Here is a 16,407-nt window from a genome sequence, read left to right as displayed (position 1 = left end):
TGGTGGAACCTGAAATGACGAAAGACATTGTGAAAGGAGGGGTGGGATCCTCAGAAAGAAATTTTTTATGATTTAGGCAGCATTTGAGAAATAGGATGTGGTTGAGAGGAGCTGGATAAGAGAAAAGAAAGCAGCCATGTCATTTACTAGCTCTGCTGAAGCCAGTGCGTAGCTTTTTATGTAGCCTCTTTGTTTGCTGCACTCTGCCAATGCACCAACCCAGCTTTCTATGCTCTTCTCCTTTTTTCCCCACCGTCCTGATCCGCAACCTTCTGACGCTGCCCATTCTAGTCCCTTCACACTCCACCCGATAGCATTCTTCTGTCCCCTCACCCGTACACCATAATACTTTCCTCTTCCCCATCCTCTTTAAATTACTCCTGCCATCCCAAGTGATAGTTGCATTCTGGCCTGAGCTGCTGGAGTTGGTGGTCATGTGCAAGTGTGGTGTGCTTGTTTGTTTATATTAATGGTGTGTGTTTCTCTGTTTCTCTTTTGCTGATGAAGGCTGTGGCTGAAAGGTTTGTGTTTTAAGTGTCTTTTAATTGTGCCTGCCTGCAATGTAATGTGTCCTCTTTATAGGAAGTAGAAATCATCTTTTCCTACATTGTTGATGTGAATCAAGTGGTTTTACATTTTTATGTTCTCACTGCAAATTAATTTGTAAATATTATGACAACCCCCCTCCCACACACACACACACACACACACACACACACACACACACACACAGATGTGTGTTAGTAATTCCTACCCACCACGCTTTACACTTACAACTGTGTGTAATCAAATGCTTCCTTGGAGATGTTCAACTTTTGTCAGTTTGTTATACTGGAAAATCCTGAGTAAAATTCAAGCAATTTGCTGTACGCAGATGGTGTTAATGAAGTAGGCATGTAACCAGAAGTTGACCGTTGCGCCTAGTGTATATTGAGTTGTTGGTTTCATCCCATTAGTTGTTATCTTGACAATATTGCCATGTAAACATTAAAATGAATGTCGTCTTAGTTACACTAACACACATTTCTTTAAACAGCCATTTAACTACTGTCTGTTTAGTAGTTTAAAATAGTTAAGGACTGGATGTATGAAAGTATGAAAGCCACAGAGCACTTATAAATCTAAATTTCTATCTCTTTCAGTATTTGTATGTGATATTTAATTGTTAAGAATGAAATAAATGAGACTAAATGTGTATTGTTCAGGACTCGACGACTTGGCACAGCGATGTGCACAGTACAAGAAGGATGGTTGCCATTTTGCCAAATGGCGCTGTGTGCTGAAGATCAAGCGCAACACACCTTCATACCAGGCTATTCTGGAAAATGCTAATGTACTGGCTCGCTATGCCTCCATATGCCAGTGCAACCGCATTGTGCCAATTGTGGAGCCAGAGGTATGTTAACTATGTTTGACAAAGTTTGTGGATCAGTTTAATCAAATTCTGACCTTTTGATACAAAAGTCACTTGTGAAAAAAAAAAAGAAAAAAAAAATTACTTAATTTGAGATTTTGGTGCTTGATCACCATATTGTCAAGAGTTCCTCTAGTTCAGGCTTTTCTAACTCTGCCCCATGGGACATGGATACCGCAGCTTGTCCGTTGGACAGATGAAGATTGTAGGCTGCCTGAAAGGTGGCCCTATTTCACAACATTCACTCCTCATTCTGTTGAAAGCACACAGTTTTAACTTTTCATGACACCTGATCCATTTCAACACTTGATCTTGAAACATTCTACTGTCATGACAGACACTCTTTGTAGCGGAGGTAACAGTAATGACAACTCCCAGAAGAAACCTATTGCCACTCTCACTTTGATAGGAAGCACAGTTCTTATTTATTGAGAAGAGTTAAGGCCTGTGTTGCACTTGCCAGGAGGTGTAATTATAATAATAATATGAGGTTCATTCAAATGAGACCTGGTCAGTGCGTCTACCTTCGCTTTACACGTGAGGTGGCACCACATAACTGCGGGTATGGTGGCACCATCTGTTGGTAGAGAGACTGATGCGTGCGGACTGTTTGGTGTTGCATAGTGCCAGTGTGGTTTCACTCCAAAGGGAAGATGGTCACACAAGTTATCATCCGCTACCGATCAAGTGTTCAAGTGTTGTGGAATGGCTCCAAGGATTCCTCGAGGGTCACTGGAAGACGATGCTCGTCTTGGACAGGATCGTCATGTCATCACACTGAAAATGGTTGCAGAAGTGAATGCTTTAGTCTTGCTAAAGCTAAAGCTTGCTTTCGCTAAGACAAGCTGTTTGCGGGCATCAATTTGCAATGGACGACAAAATGTGTGACTGGGTCCAGGCGTCTATCTGGCAGCAGCCTACTAGCTTCTTCAAGGGTGGAATTGACTGACTAATGTCACAATGGGATAAATGTGCCAAAAGTTCTAGTGACTGTTTTTGAGTATGTGTACTATGTATAACTACATTTTTGAGTTAATAAAATCATTACCATTACTTTATACTGGTGACCGGGTTTCATTTGAATGCCCCTTATAATGTGCAGTCAAAACAAATCCATTCACATGTCTCAGTAGGATTAGCTGTATGAATGTTGCAAGGCATTGTGGTATCAGTCATCACCAGTTCAAAGACCTTTTGCAAGGCGTGTAATAAGCATATTGTGGCAAACCTAACCATTGCTCAGTTTGGTGGTTAGATAGAAGCAAAGTTCTCTGCATGTTATGTAAACTTTCCATCTTTGACGGAACTGCGGAAAAGTCTATATGATAAATTGGAAGTAAGAATGATTTAGCCTCAGACTTCAGTTAATTGCAGGAGACTACCCTTTTTTCCTGAATGTATTTCATCAATAAAATTACCTAAATACACAGGTTCCATAGTTTACCAACAAAACATTGTGAAGTGGTAACAAATACTGTACCTTTGGAAATAATTAGAATTCATTGAGTTCCAAAATAGTGCTCTGATGAAGGATAGGTATTATAGCAGCATGAACTTGTTAAGGTAATAGCACGATGTACACATATGTGAGTGACTCGATCAATAAAGAGGTGCAAGTAATATCGTGTCCCATGTTTGACTCAACATTTTGTTGTGAACAATGTTTTTTTTGTCATGAAAAAGATAAAAAGTGCAGAAAAGTCTCACCTTCACAATACAACACTGAAGAGTGTTCTACATCTGAAGGCATATTAAGAACCAAGTTGAAAGAAATATCACATACTACAGAGTATTGAAATTTGAATATTTTTTAGTTAGATTGAGTTTTTCTATTAAACACATTTTGTTACAGTCACATTTGCTTGCTCAAAGTACCTTCACCAGTGGGCATTACATACAGTGTGTGTTGTTTGCCCCCAGCTCTCCCCAGGCACCTGTGTGTGTGGACACGTAACCTAGAACAACCTGTTCTAGTTAGACATAATGTTCCAAATTATTGTGCTGACAAGAGTTTTCTGTGACCATCCCACATCCAAGTTTTGTATCAGTGTCTTGGGAGGTTTTAGGAAATGACCATTTGTTTTTATAGGAATTTAAGGGAGCTGGAATCGCACAGATCAAGGAGTTTGTGTTTCATTACTGGTATCACCAATGATTCATCTGAAATTTTGATTATTATTTGAACCTTCTGCTGCTGTTTATTCACGTGATTTTCCCTCTTCAATTATCCTGAGCTAATCTTCCTAAGAATTCTGTCCTTCATTTGAAACATTTCCTCCTTCGTACAACACCCAATATCTCTCATCCACTGAAGAGTCAATTTAGGTTGCTGTTCCCATTGCACTCTTTTGTCCATTATGAATATGGGCCCAGTCCACACAGTCTTGTAGGATATTATCAAAACAACTTGGTTTGAGGTTTGTTCACATTTTTGCTGTAAACTTCAGTTTTCCTTGTGGATTTTGTGTAAAATATGCTGTATAGCATTTAAGGGCTTTATAATGTTGTGTTTGGGACTTCGAGAGATGTGGCAGCCATTCAGTTCTCAATTCTGAGAGTGAAGTTCAGTTGTCAGTCAGTCTCAACTATTGTGGATTTAGATATTGACATTTAAAGGAAATCGGTACCTAAATAACATTGTTTCACAAAGCCAGTCAAAAGATAGAGCCATTTCTCTATAGTGGTAAGCGTATCGGCAACAGGAATAGCCACTGTACATAGCCACGTACAGATAGTAGCAGTCTTAAACAATCTGAAAAAGTGTAAGAGTTTTGAGCTGAGAAATAATTAAGAAAGGATTGATACTTTTGCCATTTCAGAGTTGATTAACATTGAAGTTAGTCAATCAAGCCATCATGCATGCCAAGTCAATTGGCCCACCAGATAAAATTAGTGTCAGTTATTCTCATAGCATATGAGATAGTGCACAAGATTGCTCAGCCTTTGGCTGGGGTTCAATCCTTATTACCATCCCACGTCCAAGTTTTGTATCGGTGTCTCGTTTGGCTTTAGGAAACGAAATTAAGTACATGTTGACAACACTGCCTGTGGCAGATCATGGAATTTTAGTTCTTTTGATAAAAAAGGCACATATTTCTGAAATCCAAATAGCAGTTGTGAAATTCTGAAACTCATATGCCTTGAATATTTCATCAGGAAATGTAATTGCTGAAAACTACTTCTGTTTAATCGGGATGGTGACTTCTACTCCTTCCATGTTAACTGTTTGTACTACAGAATAACTGAAGGATTTGCTTCCTAGTGTTATTCTTTTCTATTTTTTTTAAATTTTTTACTAACTACATTACCTGAAGCTAAAGTCAAACACTTCTCTGCCCATGTCAGTTTTCGCCAAAGAATGTTTTTCTATTCTAAAGTTGAGAGATTCAACACAAAATGTGTTTTTTTAATGAGTATGCTTGTTCTGCTTTCCTTTTATGCATCTATCTGTAGAGTTTTCTCCAATGACAGTTTCAAAGTTTGAGGTCAAATAAGATTAAAATTTTGGATTGTAGGAACACACTATCATGTCTTGCTCTGTTCAAAATTTAGAATTTTAGTAGTCACTAATGATCTACAACACCAATGTTCATTGCTTTTCCAGGCCCATGTGATCTGGCTGTTTATTTTCTAACATGAATGTTCTTGCAATTTAATGCTAAATGCGAAGTATTCAGTTATGTTGCCACTGTTGTATACCTGTCTTTCACTGCTAACGTTTAAAGTGCATCACTATACAATATGGATTGTTGCATTGAGCCATGATCTGTTAAATAAGTTACATTTTAAATTTGTTTTTAGGCAAGAAAAAGTTGTATAAAGTTTTGTATAATGACTGGTCTTTCACAGTGACATCATATAATACAAAAGCTGGTGCCCTGTCCATGGCTGAAACTCTGGTGTTGCTGTCTATTGTTCTTCAGACATTAATCCAGCACTCGTATGTCACACACATACATACAGCAAAACTTTATAATGAGAACTCTGTAGGAATTGTGATGTTAGGTGCTATTTAAGTAATGTTACCAAAAGTACAAACCAAAGAATTTTGTAGAGGAAGTATGTGGCAATGTGATATTCTTCACTGCACACACATGCAGCAGCTTGCACTCTCTCTCTCTCTCTCTCTCTCTCTCTCTCTCTCTCTCTCTCTCTCTCTCTCTCTCTCTCTCTCTCTCTCCCCCCCCCCCCCCTGCCTCCCTCCCCCCTCTCCCTTCCCCACCTCTCCCCTGTAAGTGGCAACCTAGAGTACCTTGGAAAAGTTTCAGTACGTGAAATTCAAAATTTAATTTTTTGGCCAACACTCTCGTGTTCTGTGCTTTGGTGTATATAAAGCATTTTAACTTCTTTTACTGTAGCTACTTTGATTCCACAGTTTATTATTTTATCTAATTGTCAAATGCAGTGTAACTGTGAAGGAAATAATAGGTCAGTGCTGTTTTCATAAAAATTGGAGCTCTCAAGGTTTCTAAAATGATTATTTTGAAGTGAATTTTATTTTTCAGGTGTTGCCTGATGGTGAACATGACCTGGAGCGAGCCCAGAAGGTAACTGAAACAGTCTTGGCTGCTGTATACAAGGCACTTAACGACCATCATGTATACCTGGAAGGTACTTTGCTAAAACCTAACATGGTGACACCTGGCCAGTCATGCCCTAAGAAGGCTGCACCAATGGAAATAGCGCAGGCAACAGTGACCGCCCTGAACCGTACCGTGCCCGCCGCCGTGGCAGGTTAGTTTTTTGATGAATTCTATTTAGATGTAATTTCATTAACTTGAGCAGCTCATAACTGTGATTATCAGAGTTGTGCAACCATATTTAGATTTTTTAAATTCCCAGCTATGTGAAAACTGCTACTGAAAGGAGGAGGATGAAAGGAAAGATTAATGGATAGAATGCATTTTACTTCAATGGTGGAGTTACATTTTCCTTGAGTCATAAGGAAAATGTAATTCCTTATGAAGCTGAAGAAATGAATTAAAATTTGTGCCACAGCTGGGACTTAAACCATATCTTGCTTACTAAAGAGATGTGCTACACATTACACTACTGTAGCTGTATAGCTAACTTAGCTGCATGGACGACCCTAATCCAGTGTCCTTCCTAGCATGAATTGAAGTTTGTGTTAAGGATGGCATTGCACTAGGATATTCCGTGCTGCTGTGTTAGCTATACTGCTAATGTGGTGCAATGGTTAAAACATCTTTTTAGCAAGCAGGAAACCAGGGTTCAAGTCCTCTGGCACAAATTTCAGTTCATTTCTTCAGTGTCTTATCTTTCACTGCCATGCTTTACATATGGCCTTAGTAGTAATCCGAGGCGGTTAAAAGATTTTGTTTTCAGGCTGCCACTGTGGCCTTTTACGTTTTCACACAAGTTTATCTGATGAACTGACACTTTCTTTATGTGTCAGACTAACAGCTATTACTCTGACTTCAAACAGACTAAGTATAGAGAGTGCAATGTCTGTTTCACTGAAAAGAATGGATGAACTAACTACCTTATTATAGTAAGACATCAGTAACTAAACATCAAGAATAAAGTGATTAAATTGTTTTGCAGGCATCGTGTTTCTGTCTGGTGGACAGTCTGAGGAGGAGGCGTCAGTGAACCTTGATGCCATCAACAAATTCCCAGGCAAGAAACCCTGGCCACTGACCTTCAGCTATGGCAGAGCCCTGCAGGTAAAAGGCTACTTAAAAAATTGTTTTTGAATAAAATTCTGTGCAGTAGGATCTGTGAAAACTGTGGGAGTTGTTTGTTTGGATCTCTCATGTTATGAGCGGGTGGGTAAAAGTGGTTTGTTCGATAATGGCATTTAAATTCCGATTTATGCAGTGAAGGCACTTGAAGTTCTAGACATTGAAAAAGTTCAGAACTTAGCAGTGCATAAAAAAAAAAAAAAGAAAACATAATATACTTGTAGACTCAGCGTGGAATTTTCCACATGGATACTTTATTCCCTGTTAGTTGATATGAGTGGTGCTGAGATAAATCAAGGTGTTTCGTATGTTTTGTGTTGAGGTCTTGAATCCGGAGAATGTTTGGATGCAACTTTCCATGCTAGTTTATCTTGCGCTAGTTTATCTTTCATCTCTGCACAACCATTGCCTCCTAAATCTCTTTGAAATGGCTAACTGTAGTCTCCCTTCTTAATATTTAACCACTTCTGTTTTACGTTATTTCCAAATTAATCGGTGCTCTAACCCACAGAATGTATACCATGAACCTCTGTCGTATTTAGTCAGGCTGTGTTGTAAAGCTCTTTCCTCTCCAATTTAGTACCTCTTCAACAGTTGCTCAGCAACTCGTCAAGTATTAAAACTATTCAAAAACTCCTGTTTTCCTCATGCTTGTACTGCTTATCATCATCTTTTCATTTCCATATATGGATGTACTCCAGATAAACCAAATAAATACTTCCAGAAAAATTTCCTAGCACTTGAATTTATATTCCATGTTAGAAAATTTCTGTTGAGATGATCTTCCAACACATTTGCCATCTCTGGCAAAATTACATTGTCATCAACAAATTGTAATGTTTCTATTTATCCTCCCAGAATTTTAATTCCTTTTCCAAATGTCTCCTTGTTTATCTCATGCTTGTTCAGTGTGTGAATTCTACAAACCTCTCTTGATTCCCTGCCTTTTTTTCCTGTGAGATCCAGCACCTTAGAAAAATGTTGGGCCCAGAAAATTGGCCATTTATGCCATTACTTAGTGTTATTGACCACATTTCTTTTTTTATATATTGTAAAGGGTTGTACAAAATAAAAAAGACCTAGCTTCAAGGTTTATATTTCATATTTACTTGAGTTCTTTAGATTACATATTTTACAATAATGACAACAGAAAATATAATTATGGCAGAGTCTGAAGTATTCTGGCATCCAGTGAGGTATGTTGCAGTCAGGGCAATACCAACAATACCAGTTGGGTTTCTTTCCTTCCTGCTTGTTTTGCCAGTGAATTGTCTTGTACCCTTCAAACAGATCTTGGAAAACAGTGTTGGATTCTATTACATCATGAGTTTAAGACAAACAGCAGCAGGATCTGTAGCAACAATATTAGCAATGAATAACTGTACCAGACTGGAGCTTATCTGAATATGGATTTTTCTCACGCTGGTACCACTCAGATACTTCCCTTTCAGGTCCAGACTCATTGGGTTATTCCTCTTGAGCTTCCATAATTTCTTGCTCACTCAACAGAAGTGACATATTTGTAGCAAAATTAGCAAATGGCAAAATTTAACAGGTAGACACAAGAAATTTGTGATAAAGCGAGCACACAATGAATCTGTCAGTTGCGGCAGCAGACATGTTCGCTAGTGTTTCTTTCAGAGTAATTCTATAAATTGACAATAGAAGGCAGCATCTGTCAAAGGCCAGGTAATGAGATATCCTTATATTGTTCTCATAAAAAATGAGTCCAGTTTTTGAGCGATAGGTGGTTCGTGTGTCGATAAAATCGTGGCTCGAGATATTCTCGGGTGTGGTATTTTGAACACAGTGACACAAGTTATGCTTGGGCTATCAAAGTGATAAGACTGCAGTCTGGTTTTGTTGAAACTGTAGGTAACCTTTTGCTCTCTGTATTGTATCCCTGGTACCTTCAGAATTTTTTGCTCTGTATTTTATCCCTGGTACCTTCAGAATTTCAAAGAGTGTACTCTGGTCTACATTTTGAAATGTGTATCTAAATCTACAAATGACATAATGTATGTTGAATCAAACTATGGAATATCAACAACATAAGTAAAGGATAGATTGGTACTTATTGTAAAGGTGACACATTAAGTTGCAGACAGGCACAACAAAAAGATACTGAGCGCATTAGCTCTCGGCCAATGCCTTTGTCAGAAAAGGAAACACACACACATTCACTGACACAAGCAATCACACCTCTTGCAGACATGACTGCCATCTTTGGCAGCTTGGGCTGGAATGCAGCTGTCACATGGAATGGAAGTAGCAATCTGGAGTGGGTGCAGAAAGGGAAGGGATAGAAGTGTACGGGTGGAGGCTGAGAAGAGTGATGTCTGATGGAGCTTGCAGGGACTAGACTGGCAACAGGCACAGCATCTGGAGGCTGTGAGGCAGGGAGATGGGGAGGGAAGAGGGGACAGGCAGCTAAAAAGGAGAGGAGTGAGGAAGAGGAAAGATGGGCAGATGCACTGGCAGAGGGCGACACATAAGAGTGGGAGATGAGAATAGGGAGGAGGTGACAGGAGAGAGGGAGAGGAAACTATTGGATGGTGGGTGTGGGGACATTGTTACCATAAGTTGAGGCTGGGATAATTTTGGGAGAGAATGTTTTGGAAGGATAACTCCCATCAATGCAGTTCAGAAAAGCTGTTGGCGGCAGGGAGGATCCAGATAGCTCGGTTAGTGAAGCAGCCATTGGAATCAAGCTTGTTATGTTCAGCTGTATGTTGTGGCACAGGGTGGTCAACTTTTCTCTTGACCACAGTTCAGCAGTGATTGTTCATCCTGGTGGGTAGCTGGTTGGTAGTCATAAAAAAAAAGAAAAGAAAAAACAGGCCTTGGAGGCCCAGTGGTACTGACTGACCACCGTGTCATCCTCAGTCTTTAGGTGTCACTGGATGCGGATACCGGAGGGGCATGTGGTCAGCACACCGCTTTTCTGTCTGTTGTCAGTTTTTGTGGATGGGTTAGTAAAGCTGTGCGATGATAGCTGTAGAGCGGATGTATGGCTGGCTGCTTTCACATGTGGCCCAGCCTTGATGATACAGGATAAACCTGTGACAGGACTGGAATAGGAAGTGCTGGGTGGATGGATTGGACTGGTCTTGCACCTGGGTCATCCACAGGTGAATGATACCTGTGGCAAGGGGCTGGGATTAGGAGTGGCATAGGGATCGAGTAGGATGTTGGGTGGGCGACGGAACACTACTTTGGGAGGGGTGGAAAGGAGCTTGGACAGGATGCCCCTCAGGGCATGGTAGTGTTCTGCTTCTGAAGTGCTTTTTCGTCTGAAAGCTAGAAGTTTAGCAGTGTTGTCATTTTTGTCAGCCACTCAATGCTTCCTCTTTGTCGAGTACCAATCAGACCTTTTCATATTGTTGTTACTTTGTCCTGGACATACCGTTGTTCAATTTGCACGATACTGGACCTCGTGTTACAGGCTTCTGTTCTGCGTGCATGGAGTGGGAAGTCTGAAAATGTTGCTGCTGCTCAGGAAGAACTGAAGAAGAGGGCTAAGGTGACTATAATTCAGACTTTTTGATTGAACCTAGTGTTGTACATAAATGCATTATTTGCTAGACTTCTTGCAGCATGTCATTTTACACCTTTTGCTTGTTGCTAATAATGAAAAAAAAAGCAGCTACTCAAAGATCTCAATTTCAGACATCTAAGAAACGTTCTTTGCTTGTTTTATTTGCTGATAACCTATGAGTGCATTTTACTTCACCAGTCTTAAGTAATATAAAGTGTGAACTGTGAACAGCATAATTTTCAGGGCCTTGAGTAATTAATATATCCAAGAAGGCTTTGTTAGAGAAAACACTTAAACTAGTTAGAGCAGTTAATAGTATTGAATAAGTGTTGGGCAGTGATTTTTAAATATTTCAGCATTATGTTGTAAATTTAATGTGTGTGTATTTGACCTCTTATTCACAAGGACTATGAAACAGTTTAATAGTTTGTAATTGAAAAACAGCATATTAAATGTTTGTGCCAGTGCTGTGTTGTAGTGTTGCTGCATATTATTTCCATGACAAAGTATTAAGTTGTACAGATGCAGTTGGAAATCTGTAGAAAAATTATATTTGTTTTAAATGATTAACTAACAAGAGTTTTATAATTTGCTTGGGTCATATTGAGAGATTCTTGGCACGGACATAGTGGTAAGTGGAAGAAGGCTCCAGTGATGTAAACATATTGCAAACCACCTGCTGCTCAAAATATTTCGTAGGTTTTCATCAGGTGAGCAGTGACCAGTTTTTATTTTTCACATTCATACTTCAGTATATGCATTTATATGGCACTGTAGTAATGTATGAATGTTTTGTTAGCTGTATGTTTCAGTGCTTGTCTTACCTCTGTATTGAACATGTAGTTTGTTTTCTGAAAAATGCATATAATTTGCCTATTTTGTGAGAGTAGTTTTATTTCTTGTAGTGTTATTGAAAGGACACAGTTGGTTGACAGTAGTAGTAAATTTTTTTTGTAGGTTCACCATGTTACATTTCTGATAATAGATGGGGACAGAAAAGATCTCCCGTGTGTACTGTTCAAGATAAGCACTAAAATTTTCACAAATTGCATAGAAAAATATTGGGTTTTAATCGAAGAACAAGCCAGCATTAAAAGTGGCTATAGCGTAGTGAACCATTTGCAAGTAGCAAAAGGAATTACATAAGAGTAATGAGTATGATTGTACAGTGTGGTTGGTTTTTTTTATAAATTTAGGGAAAGCTTTTGAAATGATTTCACAGAAATCTGTATTGACAGCTTTTCAGAAACAGCGTATGTTAAAATACTGAAAACTTTGTGCCTGAATGCTACAGCTTCCTTATGGGACTGCCCAAATAGTCAGACAAGAAAATTCTTAATCACAAGAAATATTCTCAGAAATCGTACAGGAATTTTGCTGAACCTTAAATTGGGAAGTTGAAGAAGTACATGTTAATGTAACCTGTTTGAACCACCTTTATTTTGCTGATAACATTGCACTCTTTGCTTTAAGAGCAGATTAACATTGACAGTGACTGGTAGAACTTAATGGAGTAAGTTTCAAAGTAGACCTAAAAGCCAACTATGTGAAAAGTGTAATAGCGTATAATCAACACAGAGAAGAGGAAATTGTTTGAATCAACAATGAAGGACTAGGTGATGACTTTTCATATTTAGGGAGATTTAGACAATGACAGGTTAGAAGTAAAAATGGGTTGGTATTTTTAAGAATCTAAATAGTATTTTTGAACTAAGCTTCTGATGTTTCTGCAATGTTTCATTGTGTGGTAGTAAAGATGTGGGCCTTTAGTTTGAAAATTGCTCAAAATCTGAGGATTGCTCTGTAAGCAGTGGAAATTATTAGAAGACAAAGAAAAATAAACAAATGGATCAAGGAACAGACTGGAATGGGAAATCTAATCCTAATCATAATGAAAGTTATATGAATGTGGTTAGGCAATGCCACCAAGAAGATTGATAGTAGGTGGATGAAGAGGGTTTTTGGGAGGATTCCAAGACATGATGGTTTAATGAAGATGGCGAGATGATGATGGAAAATCTGCAGGAGCAGCCTTAAAGCATTTAGCAGAAGACCATAATGTAGGCAGAATTCTAGAGGAAGGCTTTACCTAGCAGTGGGTGTCAGAAAGTTGATATCTTTTAATAAGTATGTACTTTGCCAGGAAAATTAATGTGAAGTTCTGGCCACCATACAGAAAATAAGTGTGTTATTGAGTGGCACATCACATAAGATGATTTCAGGGACATCAGTGGAATACCTTAATGTGACATAAAACTGACGTTTGAAACCCTTAACAGAGAATACATCTTGTGGAAGAATTTGGCCTGCGTATTTTGCTACTAAAAGAATTACTGGAAGATGATACAGCCAATCCTTTGCTCATATGGAGTTATTGAATCAGAATAATCAAAGTGATTGAAGATATTGAAAAGTTACGGATAATCTCAGCATTTCATTATGTGTCTGAGATGTTAAATTGTGTAGGTACCAACACTCTTGAGTTGTAGAGCACAGACTATTTAGAAGGTAAGCAGGATTGTTCCACAAAAAATTAAGTTCCAGCTTTCGGTACACAGTATTACAGATTTTTTTAAAATTTATAATGGTATCATCAATGTCTAAATTATGTGGCTTATCATGAGATGATAATTCAATGCTTAAGATCTATTCTTGTGAAAGTGAGAATGTTGTTTTTCCAACTTTGCTTTTCTCTATTGCAGTAGATTAGTGTAATGTAATGCACTGTAGTGTAGTGTAAATAGTGCTGTAATAACAGTATATTGGAATCAACCTGTAGAAGTTGAATATTAGAATTTTTATTGCTTCCACAGGCCAACGGCCTAGCTACCCAGGGAAAGTATGTTGCTGGTTCCATCAAGACAGTGGCCTCTTCTAAGATCAACTTTGTTGCTACGCATGCCTACTAAGTACCTCTGCTTGTTGCGTAATGGTTTGTTGAGTTTCATTGCTAACCTATCTCTCTTGATTATGTATATATCACTCTAAAGTAAGTTGCTGCTGAAATGGTAAGTACTTAATTTCACCTTCTTTTCTTAAATCCTTCATTAAATAATTCACTCCCCATCTATAGCTATCTGTGTTAGTATATTAAGGGTTAATGAGAATGATTTTAAACAAGGTATATTTTCAAGGGTACAATGTTTCATAGAAATCAAGTGGAATAATGGTGTGTAGCAGTAAGATACTTTAAGGCAAATATGACAAGGACTTGAAGGAAATAAATGTTGCTATGCTGGATATGCGTAATGTTTTATACAATCTGTAAATTAGTACAGTAAATTTGTTTTTCCAGAGTGATGGGGATTCTGTTTTTAATTAGGATTTATGGGTTAATTAATTATTAACATATGGTTGCATTCCTATACCAGGAGAAACTATAACATTTTTAAGAACAGGCTCACACAAATAACTTCCAGGTCAAATTCATATAAATGATACATTAATGTAAAACAAATTTGAACAAACTTCTGAAAATCTTTTGATTGCTTCTGACCGCTGTTGGGTCCTAGTTAATTACTTTTATGATTGTTCAGTTTTGTGTTCCGTAGTTCACTTGAATGATATAGTATGACTACACACTGCCTACTTACAGATGGTCACAGAAAAGACTATCTAGTTTAAGAAGAGAAGAAAATATTTATTATGAAAAGGATAATTGCTACACACCACAAAGCGGAAATGCTGAATCACAGATAGACACAATTCTCTCTCCCTCTCTCTCCCTCTCTCTCTCTCTCTCTCTCTCTCACACACACACACACACACACACACACACACACACACACACACACATACACCAGTTTCTGGCTGCTGAGGTCAGACTCGTGTGTGTGTGTGTGTGTGTGTGTGTGTGTGTTTCTTTTCCAACGAAGGACTTGTTGGCTGAATGCTCACTTTTGGACTGTCTTTTTGTTATGCCAATATGCAACTCAGTATCTCTGCTATATAGTGAGTAGCAATTATTCTTTTCATAATATCGTTACAGTCCCTCTTGGATTTTTTATTTTCTGTGGAGTAGGATGTGCGTGGAAGGAACTTCAAAAGCTTACTTTCAGATTTAGCTTTGCTCTCTGTCCAGCATTTAATGTCATAGAGTAAGTGCTCAAAGAGTTAGATAATTCAGAGAGTTAGCCAACAGCATTGCTCATCCTTCCTGGGTTAGTTTGAATGAAGAATAATGATCTTTTTTTTTTTTTTTTTTTTTTTTTTGTGAACTCTGATGATACTTTACAATGAATTTCATGAGAGAAAATATGGTCATTAATGAGTACCACATTTTACTCTTTTGCTACATTTTTGTGTAACGAGGGCTTTCTTAGAGCTGTTATTCCATGGTGTAATTCCATATGACATTTGTGAATACTTATCGCTTGACAAACATATAATTTGAAAAGGGGAGGCAGCTTGCATATGTAGTGACTTGTTTTTGTATATACAAGCAGGCACACACTGAAGTGACAAAGTCATGGGATAGTGATTTGTACATGTAGGGATGGCAGTAGTATCACATACATGAGGTATAAAAGGACAGTGCATTGGCAGAGCTGTCATTTCTACTCAGGTGATTCACGTGAAAAGGTTTCCAATGTGATTATGGGTGCACGACGGGAATCGAGACTTCGAATGTGGATTAATAGTTGGAGCAAGGTGCATGGGACATTCCATTTCAGAAATCATTAGGGAATTAAATATTCTGAGAGCCACAGTGTCAAGAATGTGCTGAGAATACCAAATTTCACCTCTCACCATAGACAACGTAGTGGCCGATTGCATTCACTTAATGACTGGGAGCAGTGGCATTTGCGTAGAGTTGTCAGTGCTAACAGAAAACCAATACTGAGTTAAATAACCGCAGAAATCAATGTGGGCCATATGCTGAATGTATCCATTAGGACAGTGTTGTGAAATTTGCTGCTCATGGGCCAGGATGCCTGAAGACAAACATGAATGCATTTGCTAACAGTATGATATTGCATGCAGTGCTTCTCCTGGGTTGGACCCTAGACAACTGGAAAACCGTGGCCTGGTCAGTTGAGTCCCGATTTCAGTAGGTAAGAGCTGATGGTAGGGTCAATGTGTGGCATGGACTGCATGAAGCCACTGACCCAAGTTGTCAACAAGGCATTTTGCAAGCTGGTAACGGCTCCATAATGGCGTGGGCTGTGTTTACATGGAAAGGACTAAGTCCTTTGGTCCAACTGAACTGAACATTGACTGGAAATGGTTGTGTTTGGCTTCTTGGAGACCATTTGCAGCCATTCATGGATATTTCCAAACAGCAGTGGAATTTTTATGAATGACAATGTGCCATGTCACTGGGCCGCAGTTATTCGCTGTTGGTTTGAAGTACATTCTGGACCATTCGAGTTAGTGATTTGGCCATCCAGCCCACCCAACATGACTTCCATTGAACATTGATGAGATATAACTGAGAGGTCAGTCTGTGCACAAAATCCTGCACTGGCAACACTTAACCGCAGCTATAGACAGCTATAGAAGCTGCATGTCTCAGTATTGTGGCGGCAGACTTCCAGTGACTTGAGTCCACACCAGATTGAGGCGCTGCACTACGCTGGGCAAAAGGAGTTGAACTCTATACTAGGAGGTATCCAATGACTCAGTGTACATAGTAGGTGGTGGTTCCCATGTTGTCTACATTTTAATTTGTATTTGAATATGGGTACTAAATTACTATAGATGCTACTAGAAAGTACTCAAAAGTTTTTGAGGTAAGTTGGAATCCCCTC

General features: G+C 38.7%; 1 protein-coding gene across 4 annotated transcripts in view; it reads left to right on the top strand.

Annotated features, from left to right (window-relative positions):
• Positions 1 to 16,407, top strand: part of LOC126100279 (fructose-bisphosphate aldolase-like) — a 150,964-nt gene that overhangs the window by 132,297 nt on the left and 2,260 nt on the right. For 3 of the 4 annotated variants that reach the window (XM_049910877.1, XM_049910878.1, XM_049910879.1), the window contains exons 4-8: positions 1,206 to 1,396; positions 5,920 to 6,148; positions 6,980 to 7,101; positions 10,565 to 10,642; positions 13,471 to 13,589. In XM_049910877.1, the coding sequence (XP_049766834.1) occupies positions 1,206 to 1,396; positions 5,920 to 6,148; positions 6,980 to 7,101; positions 10,565 to 10,642; positions 13,471 to 13,566 (716 nt within the window). In that variant the 3' untranslated portion in view covers positions 13,567 to 13,589. The remainder of the gene's footprint in view (positions 1 to 1,205; positions 1,397 to 5,919; positions 6,149 to 6,979; positions 7,102 to 10,564; positions 10,643 to 13,470; positions 13,590 to 16,407) is intronic. The other variant, XM_049910880.1, reaches the window with a different exon arrangement.

The sequence above is a fragment of the Schistocerca cancellata genome, chromosome 9 (genome assembly GCF_023864275.1).
Source record: "Schistocerca cancellata isolate TAMUIC-IGC-003103 chromosome 9, iqSchCanc2.1, whole genome shotgun sequence".
NCBI lineage: Eukaryota > Metazoa > Arthropoda > Insecta > Orthoptera > Acrididae > Schistocerca > Schistocerca cancellata.
This window is presented reverse-complemented; position numbering and strand designations above follow the sequence as displayed.